This window comes from Castanea sativa, chromosome 12 (assembly GCF_040712315.1).
Source record: "Castanea sativa cultivar Marrone di Chiusa Pesio chromosome 12, ASM4071231v1".
Taxonomy (NCBI): domain Eukaryota; kingdom Viridiplantae; phylum Streptophyta; class Magnoliopsida; order Fagales; family Fagaceae; genus Castanea; species Castanea sativa.
In genome coordinates this window covers 44,837,686-44,854,419 of record NC_134024.1, presented here as the reverse complement: position 1 = coordinate 44,854,419, position 16,734 = coordinate 44,837,686, and the positions used below count along the sequence as shown (strand labels likewise).

Here is a 16,734-nt window from a genome sequence, read left to right as displayed (position 1 = left end):
TGGCTAACAAATAAAAATTTATGCTATTTCTTTTAATATTATTTTTTAAAAATTTCATGCATTTTTGCCTACTCAAACTCAAAAATAATTATTATTTTTTTCTTCCTAAAACTCATCCAATAGCTATTCCTATGCATCACACCGATTAGCGACTAGTATATCTAAAAGCTAAAGCGTAATATTTATTATTATTATATTTCTATTGAGTTATATTAGCAGACATGTCATTATTATTATTATTTTTTTGGGTTTCCATCTTTATTAATTATCTATTGCAAAATTATTTTTTTCTGGCTAACGTGATGCACTACACGCCATCATAAACTCTAATTATCTATTGTCTATATTGAAAACTCTTTCAACATTGAGTGTCATTTAAATATAAAATAAATTTTGCTACTCAATCATTAAGCCACATCATTCACTTATTTTCTACCTCTTCTTCTTCTATTTTAAACTTTTCTTCTCATTACTCTCAACAAAAAAAATACTTAACAAATACAAAAACAAAAACATCTTCTTCTTCCTGTTAGTCCTACGGTTACAATTCCTCCAACATTTCCCTTCACTCTTTGCCTTTTTATCTCCTCACTACTCTCTACTTCACCGTTACACTTCTTTCATCATTTTCTCTTTTTTATAATTTAACTCTTTTTCTTTATATTTTAATTTATTTAAACATGATATCATTTCTCTCATTCAATCCATATTTCTCCTACACAAAAATGATGAGTATTCTCTCTCTCTCTCTCTCTCGGTAAATTTTTGTTCTTTCTTATATCTCTAAATAAGGTTGATGATTTTTTTAAAATGTGTTTTGGTCTTGTGTTTTTTTAATTTCTCATCACAAAGTCTCATCTCTCTCTTTTACAACTTTGGTTGAATTTTGGTTTGAGTTAATACTATTTTATTTTTTGGATATAGGAATTTGAGTTTATATCAAAATACAATCTACATGGCTATGAGTTTGAATATACATATTGTTGGAATAATAAATTATTATAAAGTCTATCTTTTATTCAAAAGCTGAAGCATAGCATTTATTGTTGTTACGTTCCTGTTAAGCCACATCAGGGGACACATCATTATTATTATTATTATTAGGGTTTTTCATCTTTATTGATTGTCTATTGCAAAATTAATTCTTTGTGGCCAACGTGATGCACTACACGCCATCATAAACTCTAGTTTTCTATTGTCAATATTGAAAGCTCTTTCAACATTGAGTGTCATTTCTCTATATGAGAGGTGCTACGTCCACAACATTTTTACAACAATTTTACAACAAATCATAGGTGGTTAGTTGTTATAGGTTCAAATTTGAATCTAACACTAAGATTACTTTTTTGTCCCAACAATAACAACCAGTAACAACTTGCCACTTAGGATTTGTTGTAAAAATGTTGTGGACATATCATTTCTCTATATATATATATGTGTGTGTGTGTGTGTGTGTGCGCGCAATAAATTTTGCTACTCAATCATTAAGTCATTTCATCCACTTATTTTATACCTCTTCTTTTCTATTTTAAACTTTTCTTCTCACTACTCTAAAAAAAAAAAAAAAAAAAAACTTAAATAACAAAAACCTCTTCTTCTCCCTGTTACAGTCCTATGGTTACACTTCCTCAAACCCTTCCCTTCCCTCTTTTCCTTTTTACCTCCCCACTACTCTCTACTTCATTGCTACACTTCCTCCATCAATGTTACTTTTTATATATTACATCCTATTACATAATATTTATATATATTCTGATGCATTGCGTGGGTACGGTGTTAGTTGTTTATAAACAATGATTCTATTTTTATCTTTTATAGAATTTTTCACCATTAGAGCATTCATATCTGAGTTTATAAAAAAAAAACCCATTTTACACTCTAAGAAGTTACTTTAGCTATTTTACGAAATTATTTAACAATACAACTAACATCTCATTTCTTAGTTTTACACAATAAAATATATAAACTACATAATAAAGTAAGATAAAACTAACTTATCTCTCTTCTCTCTTTGATTTTTGTCTCTCTTCCTCTTTATGTGTGTGTGTCTCAACCACCCACCACCAAACTCAAACCCAAAACCAAAACAACCTAGAACCACAACCAGTTGAAACTGAAACCACCACCACTACCATCAACAACCAAAACAACCCCAACAACCACAATCGACAGCACTACATCACAATCAACAACTACCACCAAAACCTATTAAACCTGCAACCACCAAAACCTAGAACCCACACCACCACCATCGGAATCCACCACAACCACCACAAAATCTATCAAGAAAAAAAATCATCAATCTCCACCATCAAAATCCCCCCATCTATATATTACTAAAAGCTAAAGCGTAGCGTTTAATGCTAATGTATTCACGTTGAGTCACATTAACGTCCACGTCATTATTTATTTATTTTTTTTTTCCATTTTCTTATAATTATTTTGAATATTTTTTTATTTCATATTTACACTTCTCCAACCTTTCTCCCTCCCTTACCTTTTCATCTCCCCACTACTTCTCCAGCCTCTCTTCTTCCCTCACCTTCTCATCTCTCCACTACCCTCTACATTAATATCATTCTTCATCTTTCCTTTCATCTTCTTCTATTTTTGTCTCTTCTTATTCACACTTTCTTATTATAAATTTCTCACTATCTTTTTCATTTTATACAAAATTTTCCCTTACAAAAAAAAGGTTCTCTCTCTCTCTCTCTCTCTCTCTCTCTCTCTCTCTCACACACACACACACACACACACACACACACACACACACAATTTTTGGTGGATTTTTATTTTTTATTTTTCTTGCATCTTTGCTTTAGGTTGATAATTTTTTATATTTTTTAATCTACTTTAGGTTAATGCGATTCTGTTTTGTTTGTTTTAATTGTTGTTTTTTTTTTTTCTCTTTGACTGTTAAATGTTATCCTATTGCGTTATAAATGATTAAATATAGCATATTAAAATATAATATTATTCTACTACGTAGCATGATTTGGATAATTTAATTTAGTAGTTATTGTAATCTGATAGCATGATTTTTATAGTGCTCAATTTAGATATTGAACTATGAGATTTTAATAATTTTTTATATTTTTTTAATCATTTGTGGTGGATAAAGTACTTTTAATAATTATATTAGAAGTACTCTATAATGCCATTTATTTAGAGAAAAGTAAAGGTTGGCTAAACAAAAATTATTGGATGAGAAACAAATTTTATCTTTCGCAATTTTACTGTAATTATTTTTAATATATTTTTATTTCATATTTAAACTTCTCCAACCTTTCTCCCTCCCTTACCTTTTCATCTTCCCACTACTTCTCCAACCTTTCTTCCTACCTCACCTTCTCATATCTCCACTACCCTTTACATTAATATCATTCTTCATTTTTCCCTTCATCTTCCTCTATTTTTGTCTTTTCTTATTTACATACTCTTACTATAAATTTGTCACTATCTCTTTCATTCTATGCATAACTTTCCCTTACAAAAAAAAGTTCACTCTCTCTCTCTCTCTCTCTCTCTCTCTCTCTCTCACACACACACACACAATTTTTGGGTGGATTTTTAATTTTTATTTTTCTTGCATCTTCGCTTTAGGTTGATAATTTTTTTATATTTTTTAATCTACTTTAGGTTAATGCGATTCAGTTTTGTTTTTTTTAATCGTTGTGTTTTTTTTCTCTCTCTCTTTGATTGTTAAATGTTATCATATTGCGTTATAAATGATTAAATACAGCATATTAAAATATAATATTATTCTACTACATAGCATGATTTGGATAATTTAATTTGGTAGTTATTGTAATTTGATAGCATGATTTTTATAGTGCTCAATTTAGATATTAAACTATGAGACTTTAATTTTTATATTTTTTTAATCATTTGTGGTGGACAAAGTACTCTTACTAATTATATTAGAAGTACTCTATAATGCCATTTATTTAGAGAAAAGCAAAGGTTGGCTAAACAAAAATTATTGGATGAGAAACAAATTTTATCATTCGCAATTTTACTTTTTTTATTATTATTACTAGTATTATTTCATAACAATGCATATATAGAAATTTAATTCTTAGATTTTAATAATAATTCTTTATTTGATAATTTGTTTTGGGTGGACGAAGTTACAATTTCTACAAAGAAAATAACCTTAGCAGATTATAAACAACAAATTGTTTTCCTAATTGGTCCAATTAATCATAGTTAAGTTTTATTAATTTTTTTAGTTACGTTTTTCAGTGTTTTGGATTGTAGGCAAAAAATAATAATAATAAGTTTGAGAAAATTTGTTTAAAACTAAAAGAATAATTTTCAAATTTTATATTCTTTTTAATGGTTCACAAAATGTTATAAATAACTTTTATTAAAAAATAAATATTTTCGTTAACTTGCCTTTTGAATTTCTGAGAAAATTTGTATTTTTTTTAAAATTTTAGTACAACAAAAATGATTAAATTTATGATTTATAATTGTTCCTATATTACATTTATGATTATTTTTATAATGAATAAAAATATAAGTATAAAATACATTACTCTTTATTAAATTAGTTTAAATTGTATAAAAAAATTTAATAAAACCATTATAAAAATAATTATCATGTGCAATGCGCAGGTTTGCGGCTAGTACTCATAAACCCACAAACCTAAACCAACAAAAATCACAACCAACAAGCCCACCATTGGAATCCGCTATTACCTATGTCCATAACGACATCCATCACCAATTTGAGAGATAAATAGATAAAACCTAAAAAAAAAAAAAACCATTCGTCTGGCCCTTATTCCCAAACAATATTCCTTTTCTTGACCTAAATTCTATCTCACTCTCAAATCACAAACTGAAAAAAAAAAAAAAAAACTAATAGAAATTATTTTACCAAAACATGCTACAAAATTAGAGGCATGAATGGCAACAACAGTAATGATCCAATCGTCCTCCTTGTGATTCTTGCTGAGTGAGACCAATTGCAAGATCGATATAGTCGTTGATCTTTCGTGTGTGTGTGTTAAATACTTAGTATTCTCAACAAAAAAAAAAAAATAAAGCTCATCCCACTTCCCAATAGTTTATTAGCTCAATTAGCTATACATCAGGCATGGAACTTACTTTATTTGTGGTGATTGGAGTAGGAAATTTGTGCTATAAATGGTTGGTGACTCAATTTACTTAATTTAACGAGGCCATAGTTAATCCTATTGGAGGTTGGACTCTTGACGTTTGTTAGCTTTGGATATGGTAGGCCTATATTCTCTGCTGAGGTTGTATATTTTAGAAAGAACTATGATTATCCATTTGGAGTTTTGAAATATAGTCATGTATTATATGGGGCACATAATTTTTGGTTATTGTTTGTAAATATTTTATAGAGCTCTGGCTTGTAATGCAGAGATTTTAGTGTGTTAATGTTTTATCATCCAGATATGTTGTTTACTTGTTGAAAGAAGAAGAAAAAAAAAGCTCCTATAGTTTCTTGATAGTTCATTTCTCTTTCTTTGGAAACTTTTGAGTTTGGGATGTGACAAGATGTGTATTATAGTGAATTAATCTTTTAACTCTAAAAACAATTATACAATTACTGTTGACAACCATAAAATTTTAAATTAAATCTGTGATTATATGGTAAATAAATCCATCCATTATTTCAATTATTAGCACTTATTTGTTTGAAGGAAAATGCTAGAGATACAAATTTTTTTTGAAAAACTTTTACAAACTGCTGATATTGTGAGTAATTGGTATATAAAAGAGTAATATTATTGATAGGTCTAAATGAGAACTAATAAAAAGTTGGTCATAATAACAATTTATAAAAAATATTGTAAAATAGTTTGTGGCTATAGCATCACTTTTGTTTTGTTTTGTTTTTTTTTTTTTTCTTGGAGAAAAGCATTACTCTTGTTTGAAATATATGATTTAGATAAATAAAGGCATAACATTATTATAAATAACAACGACCAAAAAATAAAAGACATAGCAGTAAGGGTCATAAGTTCTGGGGATAGATAAGCGAAATACCTCAATATAGTAACTGAACGCTAATTTTGATAAAATCAGGAGAACCCAAAACATAGCGTACCTAGAAATTAGAGAATTTAGAAGCTGATCAGTAATAGAATTGATGAACCTCATTCAAGCCATACTAACACAAAAAACCCAACTCTGCTCTTGCTGTTGGGTATGCTTTAAAAATTATTGGGTATGTTCAAATTTCAAAACTTAAGTTGAAAAGCCCAAGCCCATGCTCTAGAATTCCACAATTATCTCCTTTTTCCTTAGCAACAGGTCAGCCCGCACTTCCTCCTCTTTTGCAGAAAATACACAATGACTTGCGGGATCAATGGGAAACAGAAATTCCAATAATATCACCCGAATCACCTTTGATTACTTCCTTTTTTAAGAGCCTAAGAACTTTCAAATTCTCTGTATTACTGTTGGAATGTGAGGATTACTAAGTTGAGGATTCTCTCTCTCAACGCGCCAAAATCGTAAGTACAGCTATTTTCCTTCTCTATGTTCATGAGTTTATCCATATAATATTAGTTGCTAAAGATCAATAGAGACACTTCCATGATATTCTTCCTCTGTGTCTTATACTAGAAAACTTTCTCTTTGGCCATTTGAGACAAGTTCGAAACTCTGTTTATGAGTGCACACTGTCAGAGTTGTTATTGTATCTAGAGAGCAACCGCCTGAGGTAATTGCATTGACAAAATCATTCCATTGGGGGCAAAATCACTACTTATTGACAACGGATTTAGTTCCGTGCCCCTCTCAACAGTTCGATAAGCTTCTATTTCTTTGCTTTCATATTTTACGGCACTGATATATAATTAAATCTTATTTATATTTTGTTAATTAATTTGAGCAAACCTTGAAACTATATTTCCAACACTTACTTGATAAGAGAAATCGGCTTCTCATCCATTGCCCTTCCAACATACAGCCGAGGCTGCAAGATATCAAAAATGTGAAAGAAAGAAAAATATAATTTGGTAGAGCTACTGTACAGACTGAAAAGAAATTATACAGCTAGCTAAAAATCAGCTTCAGGTATCATATCCATAGGCATATATGAAGTAACGGCTTTTTAGCTTTAAACACAACTATCACTTTAAAAAGCTTAAAAACATGCATCTGCATACCTCATACCACCACATAATGAGCATCACAATCTTATTATTGGACCTTTCAAGATGTCGGCGAATGAATGGGAACAAAGACAACACTGTGGAGAGCATGTTTGGTGATAAGTAAATGAGGACAGCCAAAATGAACAAAGAAGGTGAACCCGGACTATTGCCAAAGGTCTTGATGGTCTGTGCAAACCCAGGAGGAATTTTCCAACTATAAGCATAAGTTACTGGTAAAACTATGAGCCATGCTGCAGCAGAAACAGCTTTCAAAATGTATCTTAGCTTGACATATATCGGCATGCTGTGCCTCGCTTTCCAGCTCAGGATTATATCAAGGACAGCTGCAATATTCCCCCCCAAAAAAATTTTATATATATAATACAAAGAATAATATTTTCATGTTGATAATTGAATGTATAAATGTATGTCAAGTACATGGTAGGCTTCTCCATATTACTGAGTCATTAGCCCGAACTTTTGGCAAAACTAAAATGTGCTTGAAAATGAAACTGAAAAACCTAGACAGATTTTAGAGAGAGAGAGAGAGAGAGAGAGAGAGAGAGAGAGAGAGAGAGAGAGAGAGAGAGAGAAAAAAAAAAAAAAAAAAAAAAAAAAAAAAAAAAAAAAAAACAAAAAAGAGAGAGAAAGAGCGCCATGCCCACGAAATAGTTGGAGAAACCCCATACGTCCATGTAGAAAAAGTGCCATTGAAGAGGGGACACAGTAGCATTCAAAACTATGAAGGTGATCAAAGAGAAAAAATCAGTAAGATCCAATTAATATAGCTTGTCCTTCTTATGCCCTAATTAAACCAATCATCCTCTTGGTCTTGTGCTCATAAAAAAATACATGAACTGGAATAAAAGGTGATGGGAAATGATAAGGTTTTTGTAAATTACTAAAAGAAAGCAAATTAAAGGGAACATATATTAGTGTTTGGGACTAGCTTATAAGGAGTCTAACTCTACTGACCCAACTTATATGCTCCACACTATACTCTACCAAAAAAATCAATCCATGTGGATATTATTTAATAAACATAAATAGAAGAGTTAAGCAAAGTCAATCTCCTCAACCTCCCAACTCACGTTCCAAACCCAAAAAATTTATAAAAAAAAAATTCACAGCACCACCATCAAAATACCCAACCACCATTGGATTCCACCACCAATTCCACTACTAGAGAAGATGACGAGATTGAATCTCGTCAACCACCTACACCTATTCCAGTACAACCAGCGCCAGTGTTGGAGAAGATGACAACCCTAATCCATTCATTGAGACAATTCATCTACCCACAGTTGTCTTCTTGGCCAAAAATCTACCAACCAAAAAAAAAAAATCCCAAAGCAAAGGATAGAAAGAAAAGGAGCCCATTAGTTAACTTTTGTTTTATACACCATATAAAGCAAAGGAGCGCACAAATCTCTTAAGTCCAAATCAGTACAGTGGAGAAAGCAAAGGAGATTGTTTCTTTATGCAAGAAACAATCTCATATGGATTTTGTGAGAGAGAATAAAAAAAATCAGAGGGCTGGCTTTAATGTCGTGGAAGCTTGAAGAAAGCAAACATGATGCTCTCTTTGATGGACAAAAACTAAACTGTTGGTTTTTTGGTAGTAAACCTCGAGTCCACAAGGGGTTCCTTGAATCCACTAAGAGATAAACTAGAATCCACTAGAGAGAAGTTTAAGAAAATTCTGAAATTTTATAATAATAGTCTGTATTGCCTCTGATGGCTACAAAACATATAAATACTGAGAAAAACGTGTAAAACCTTAATTCACATTAATTACGTGATTAAGTGACAAAATACCGAAATTTACCAAAAATGGAGAAATTGAGTTTAATGCAGAATTATAAATACTGACCTTAAGAGTTGTCCTAAAACAAGTGGGAGATTATTTTGACTTTTGAGCAAAAAGTTAGTAAGAGAAAAAAATTACTATAAATGACAAAAACGCAATTTTCAGGGCCTAAATGAAGGAATTTGCTATTTTCAGGGAGAACTTCATCGCAAAGCCATGATTATTGCTCAAAAGGCCGTTTCACTTTAGTCAGCCAAATTTCATGCAATTCCGACTCAGAGACCCATGATTTCTACTAGTGCTTTTTTTTCTTGCGCAATGATTTCAGGCGTGCGTGAGAGTCCAGAAAGGCAATGACGGTCTGTTCTACATCAAGCTTGATCATTGAGGCTTGCAAGCTCTTTCTTTGCTGTAATATCACCCTCCTCATCCTCTCGAACTTAGGCTTTGGTGGTGGAATCAGGCGGTGGCTGGGTATTTTGATTATGGAGCTTCGCTTTATTTTACGTTTGTAATGTGAGTTGGGAGGTTGAGGAGATTGACTCCATCTAACTCTTCCATTTGTATTTAACATATAATGTTCACGTGCCTTGACTTGACAAGTGGAACATAGAATGGAGCATATAAGTTGGTACAAAAGATTTAGACTCACTTATAAGATAGTTTTTTGTTTTTCATCTTTTATGTATAGGTTTTAAAGCCTCTTTTTTTTTTCTTTTTCTTTTTTTAAATATAAATATACTTTAACTCACTTTAAACAAAAAGTTTTCAATAAAAAGTTAAATAAGTTGGTCTCAAATGTAGAAAGTTAAAGGTAATCACTTGGTGGGATGAAGAACACATTTCCCAATAATAGGCCGATAATAACCATCAAATAAACAATATGGTGTTTAATAGGGTGCAAATGAGATAGGATCATAGGAGACTTAATCTAAGAAGCAAGAAAACAGGCATGATGCAACAGAAGACATGGTAATTCTTAAAAACTAGTCGTTAACCCATGCGACGCATGGGATAGTTAACAAATGTTAAATAATTTTAGGCATCTATTACCTCTAGCTTATTTTTAGTATTTACTCCGTTTGTAATTTGCATAGAAGTCTCAAACATGTTGTCACAATCCATAAATGAAAAAATAAATAACATTATTAATCATGTAAAATTTTAGTTAAGTTCATAGAATCTATACATTGTTAAATATTCTAAACCTTACCTCTATATATTTTTCTAGCCTTATCCACCAAAACCCACACTCCAAATAACCCTAATTCCTTCCATAAACTTATAAACTACGGAAACATTTCAGAAGTATGAAACAACAAATAACAAATCAACTATTTATACCTAAGTTTTCTATTTCCTACTTGGACAACAAAATACACAATACCCGAAATACTCACAATATTGTAAGATTTTGACCTGGACCATAGAATAAAAACAAAAGTCCAAAAACTCTCTAGTCTCCTCTATCGACTTCTTGTCATGTTGCTACTCATTAAGCCATGTTTTCCACATGCCCAAAACCTTTTTAAACTCCTCAACCTCTATTTTATAATAAGTGATTGTATCTCTAAGTAATTATATCTCAATTGCATATGAGGACCAGATTTCCCAACTAACCCATGCTTGATAAACCAATAAAAATCTCAACTTGATAATAAAAATAATCAAAGCTGACATTGAAGACCCTCTCAAATTTGAATCAGAGGCTGAGTATTACATATGATGCTAAATACTTTGTACCACAAATTTCATGGGAGCTAAACAAAGACTAAAACTAATGAAAAGCACACAAAAAAAAAAAAAAAAAAAGGTAACAATATTTGATCAATTTGGTTGCATTGGTCTAACATTTCTATCAACCATTTGCATTAGTCAGTAATGATATTGTTACATGTAGTAATTTGTTTAAAAAAATGATAATGATGAGTTTGAGTTTAAGTTAGACTTATTAGAGAGATAGAGTTTTATTCCTTGTTAAGTTTGGATTAATAAAAATAATTTTATTTAAATAAAATGATAATTTTATTTAAATATTATGCTGATGTGAAAAATTGTAAGAATTTCAAAGATTTTAATTAATTAATATTATAAGTATATTTTCGATTTTAAAACATGTTTTATGCAAGGATTTTGTTAATGAGTTCTCAAAATGCACCAATTAAGGTTCATTTAATACTCAATAAAATGTTTTTTTTTAGAATAATTATTAAATTCATCATCTCTTAATATTTTAATTTTTTTAGTACAATACATAATTTATCATTGAATCATAAGTGATTTTAAGTTCAATCCTTCTATCCAGTGCCTAAGAGGACCATGTTCCCAAAAAAAATAAAAATAAAAAACCATAAGACACCGCGTGGACATGCTAGTAGCCATGTTCAAGGTGTGTTTGACGCGGACGCTAGGATTTTTTTTCCATGACCGCCGTGCTTCTTACGAGGTGGGAGTTTTTTTTCTTTTTTTTGGTTAAAAGGAAGTTGCATTAATAATTAACTAGCCAAAATGGACAAAGTAGTAGTAATTCTTTCTACCGTAATACAGACCATAGGTATCCACCTTGTAAACTGAAATATATTGCTAAAAAAATAAGTGTTGCTTTTTTATTTTATTTAATGGGAACATAAATGTAAATTTATACCAATTTTACTTTTTTATCTTCTTACTTTTCTTTTTAACAAAATAAATAAATTTTTTATCTCTTCACTTTTTCATCCTCCTAACCAAACACAAAATCTAAATCTTTTATATTTTCTCCTTATTTTCTATTCTCTCACATTTTTACTTCTCCTACTAAATGAACCCTTATCTAGCACCTTATGTTAACAAAGAAAAGTTGGCAGTCACATAAAGTAAGAATTGATAAGAAGTGACGGTGGGCGGAGAAAACGAAGAAAGATATAAAAGGAAAAAGCCAAAAGATAAAAGAAGAAGACTCAAATGAAGTGAAAATTATCTGATGAAGAAGAAGGTGATGGGTATGGTCCTTGGCTAATGGTGAGTCGTAGGAAACTTGGACCAAAACCTAATAGAAGTAACTATCCAATCCAAATTGAACTAAAGGCTGAACAGAATCATGTCCGTGGCATTTCTTCCACATTGGACTTAACTAAAGCCCAGCTCCATGCTAACGAGAATAAGATGGGCCCAGTTAAGAAGTCAGCACATTTGGAGGAAAAAGGTTTTGGGAAGAACATGGGTGCTTTGGAAATAGACCCTAAAGTCATGGCTTGGACTGCAGTGCAGGATAAGTCAAATCAAGAGGGTAACGTGTCTAAGGCTCAAGCAATGGCGTATGGAGGTGGAAGTGACATGTTAGTGTGGCTAGCCAGGCATGGGAGTGTGAAAAAGACTAAAGCGATGCATAGGAAAAAACTCAAAACAATCTCTACTGGTGTGGCTCAGCCGAAAGCCAAGAAAAGCAATTCTCTATCAATTGCTGCAGCGTTCCAAGGAAAGGCAAAAAAGATCAGAAGTTCTGATGGAGTCAAGGGAATGGGCAATCAATTCCCAGGGCAAGGTGGTGATCATTCCCAGTCTTGTGATAAGCCAGAGAAGAGCGAATCCAACTTTGGTGTGGGGTTGGTTCATCCCAAAGTTAAGGGAAGCATGGCGCAGCCATTTTTTGATGAACTTAGAGAGTCAGAGCTCCGATGCCCCCCTTCCGCCCCAGGGAAGGCTACTAACTTGGAGAACCTTTCCTCTGACTTCTCCAAAGCCGGTCTTGTGCGTATCGGGGCTGGCAGCAGACCCAGAAGAAAGAAGGATGCTAGAGGGTCCCCCAATAGCATCCAGCTAGTTTGGAAACAGGGCGTCAAAAAGGTGGATTCAAGTGTTCGACTCGATCAACAGGGTCAATCTTCTGATCATTTCTTGTGTGAGAGAGATGGAAGTCATCAAACATGCAATGGTCATGATGACAGGAACAGGGAAATCGTTTGCCCTATTGAGGGAGATGGTATGGAGCTTAGTGACATAGGGGAAGACTCTACCTCTCCTAGATTAGTGCCTAACACCCGACCATATTTTATCAATGAATATAATCGTGTGGAATTGTCGTGGGGCTCTCAGCCCAAACTTTTGTAGTTCTATTTTGAGTTGGTTAGAGATCTTTCTCCAGCTATTTTGATTGTTATGGAGACCCGAGTTGGAGGGGATAGGGCAAAATCTATCACCGATCGTCTTCCTTTTGATGGGGCAATTCATGCGGACACCATTGGATTTTCCGGTGGATTTGGATGCTGTGGAACTCTGATGTTGTTGAGGTGACCCAGCTTTCCTCAACAGAATAAGAAATTCATGCCTTAATCAAGGCCTGTTGTTCAAACCTTTCTTGGATTCTATCAGCTATTTATACCAGTCCTAGGCTAGTAGAGAGATGAGTGTTATGGAAAAATCTATCTGTGGTAGCTAGTATTCATGACCTACCGCGGATGATGCGTGGGAACTTTAATGAAGTGTTGTGTAGTGATGAGAAACTTGGGGGTAGACTAGTTACTTGTAGTAGGGCTCTTAAGTTTCAACCGAGTATTAACAATTGTAGTATGATAGATATGGGTTTTAGTGGCCCTAGATTTACATGGACAAATTTGAAAGGCATCTCAGATCTTATTCTGGAAAAGCTTGACAGGGGTTTTTGTAATGCCAGCTGGAGGTTGTTATATCCTGAAGCTAGTGTTCAGCATCTTACTCGCATAAATTTTGATCATTGTCCGGTTCTTGTTTGTTGTGACAAACCAGTGAGTAGGAGTCATGAGAGACCTTTTCGGTTCCAACCTAGGTGGCTATCTCACCCTTGGTTTCCTGGGTTGGTTCGTGATGCTTAGGCTGGTAATATTTCCTCGATCAATGTGGTGGAGTCATTTACCGTAACTGCAAAAAAGTGGAATAAAGAAGTTTTTGGGAATCTTTCTACAGGAAAAGAAGGGTGGAAGCTTAGTTGAAAGGTGTTCAGTCTGCCCTTGCCTCTGGTCCGAATAACTTCCTCCTAGAATTGGAGTATAGTCTTAGAAAGGAGTATGCGGAGGTTAAATGCCTTGAAGAGGAGTTTTGGGCAATGAAGTCTAGGCTGAATTATTTAGTCCATGGGGGAGAGAAGGAGAGAAACACAGCCTATTTTCACACCTCTATTATTAATAGAAGGAGAAGGAATAAAATATCTTTTATCAAGGATAGTGTTGGCAATTGCATCTCTGATGAGAATGAAATAGCAGAATATATTAGGAAGTGGTACTTTGATCTCTTCACTATTGAGATGGGGGATTCTCAGTTAAGGATGTGGGACATCTCTAATTGGCCTGTGAGAATTAATGATAAGAATGTTGATTACCTGTCGAGACCTATCTCTGACGAAGAAATTAGAGATGCTTTATGGGTTCTAAAGGCTTTCAAGGCTCCCGAACCAGATAGGCTTCATGCAGGGTTTTTTCAAAGGTTTTGGTTATTAGTTGGGGACTCTGTGAAGAAGACGATCAAAGAGGTGTTCTCTTTCGGTAGCATGCCTGCCCACTTAAACCAAACACTTATAACCTTCATTCCCAAACATAATGGTGCAGATTCTCTTAGTAACTTTAGACCCATTAGCCTTTGTAATATTGTGTATCAAATGGTGTCTAAGGAGATTGTGGCTAGATTAAGTCCATTTTTAGGTGAGCTCATTTCTCCCGCTCAAGCTACATTTATTCCTGGTCGCAAAGGTGTTGATAATGCAATTATAGTCCAAGAGTTGTTACACACTTTAGGATTAAAGAGAGGTAAAATAGGATTTATGGCTTTAAAGATAGATTTAGAGAAAGCTTATGACAGATTGGAGTGGAGCTTCATTAGAGACACTTTGACTCTTTTTAACATTCCTCATTTCTTTAGCAATGTTATCATGAGCTGCATTTCTTCGTCTAGTATTGCTCACCGAGAGGAATTAGACAAGGTGACCCATTGTCTCCATATATTTTTATTATGTGCATGGAAGTGTTGGGATTTCTTATTAAAGATAAATGTGACTCCAAAATTTGGGATCCAGTTAAGGCTTCTAGGGGTGGGTTGGATTTTTCCCATCTCTTTTTTGCAGACGACCTTGTGTTATTTGCCAAGGCAGATAGGAAGAATTGTCTGAGTATTAGTGAGGTGCTGGAAGTTTTTGGTGATGTTTCCGGTCAAAAATTAATAAGCTAAAATCTAGAGTTCCCCCTAACGTTACAACTGAAACTCGAGAGGAGTTATGCGGTATTTTGGGGTTCCATTCCACCCTAATCTTGGGAAGTATTTAGGTTTTTCCCTTAAGCAACTTGGATCTACAAATCAAGAGTTTGATTTTATTGTTGAGCGTGTGAAAGCCAAGCTTACGGGCTGGAAGGGACACCTTTCTTTTGCTAGGAGGATTATTCTAACCCAATTGGTGTTGTCCTCTATTCCTACTTATGTCATGTAGACCAACCTTCTCCCGGGGAGGATTCTTGATTCCTTGGACAGAATTAGCAAGGATTTCATTTGGGGCTCTACCCCAGAAAAGAAGAAACTTCATATGGTGAGTTGGAAGAAAATCACTAGACCTAAGGCGGAAGGGAGTTTAGGTATTCAAGCATCTAAACCAAAAAATTTAGCTCTCCTTGCAAAGTTGAATTGGAGGTACCATACGGAGGAGGATAAAGATTAGGTTAAGGTGATTAAGAACAAGTACAGGAATTCAAGGAAAGCTGGATCTAGCACTTGGACTGCCTTGAAGCATGGTGAGAAGGTGTTTGCTCAAGGTTCTAAGTGGATGGTGGGGTCCAATAGTAACTTAAACTTTTGGCATAACAATTGGTTAGTTGTGGGGAATGTTAGAAGCCTCATATCTAGCCCAATTCCTTTAGATGAAGGTAGCTTCTAGTGAAAGATGTGAGAAGAGGAGGAAGCTGGGATTTTTCCCTAATCTCATTTGATCTCCCCTCAAGCATCTCCCTAGTGTTAAAAGCTATCCCATTTCTTACTTGTGTTAACTGTGATGATAAGATTTCTTGGTCCTCTCCCTCCTCAGGCTCCTTTGAGCCGAAAAATGCTTATCAAATTGCTAATGGTGATGTGAATTCTAACTCTACCTTTTGCTAGGAATTGGATTTGGAAGGTTGATACAATGCCAAAAATTCAGACATTTTTATCAAATTGCTAATGGTGATGTGAATTCTAACTCTACCTTTTGCTGGGAATTGGATTTGGAAGGTTGATACAATGCCAAAAATTCAGACATTTTTATGAAAATTCTTTCTTCACAATATTCCCACAACAGATACTTTGGAAAAAAGAGGATTTATAGGTGATGTCAATTGTCAAATTTGTAGAAGTAATAAAGAAACCATTATGCATGTGTTAAGAGACTGCCCCTATGCTAAAAGCTTTTGGGATAATACCAAAGCTCATGATCTCCTCCATGATTTTTATTCTTTGGACCTGTGTTCTTGGCTAGAGAAAAATGCTGCCAATACCTCTACTTGGCATGTTTTAAATGTGCCTTGGAACATGTTTTTTTTCTTTTGCTATTTAGAGCCTTTGGCTACACAGAAACAAGGTTGTCTTCAAGGGGTCTTTCCCTAACCGTGAGATTGATAAGGAGGTCCAGGCTATGGCCAGTGAATTTTTATTTCGTGTTGCTCGATCAGCTGTGGTGAGAAGGAAAAGAGTTACTAAATTTAGGTGGAACAAACCCGCTCTTGGTTGGTATAAGCTAAATACTGATGGCTCTTCCTTGGGCAACCCGAGGTTGGCTAGTGGAGGAGGCCTTATTTGAGACCACAATGGGGCTTGGAT

At 33.7% G+C, this 16,734-nt stretch overlaps 1 protein-coding gene across 1 annotated transcript in view; it reads right to left on the bottom strand.

Moving 5' to 3' along the window:
• The window catches only part of LOC142620751 (callose synthase 1-like), a 65,120-nt gene that overhangs the window by 20,412 nt on the left and 27,974 nt on the right, over nt 1-16,734 (bottom strand). The window contains exons 16-18 of the mRNA XM_075794069.1: nt 7,152-7,483; nt 6,906-6,958; nt 5,980-6,085 (exon numbers count right to left, since the gene is read on the bottom strand). Of these exons, the coding sequence (XP_075650184.1) occupies nt 5,980-6,085; nt 6,906-6,958; nt 7,152-7,483 (491 nt within the window). The remainder of the gene's footprint in view (nt 1-5,979; nt 6,086-6,905; nt 6,959-7,151; nt 7,484-16,734) is intronic.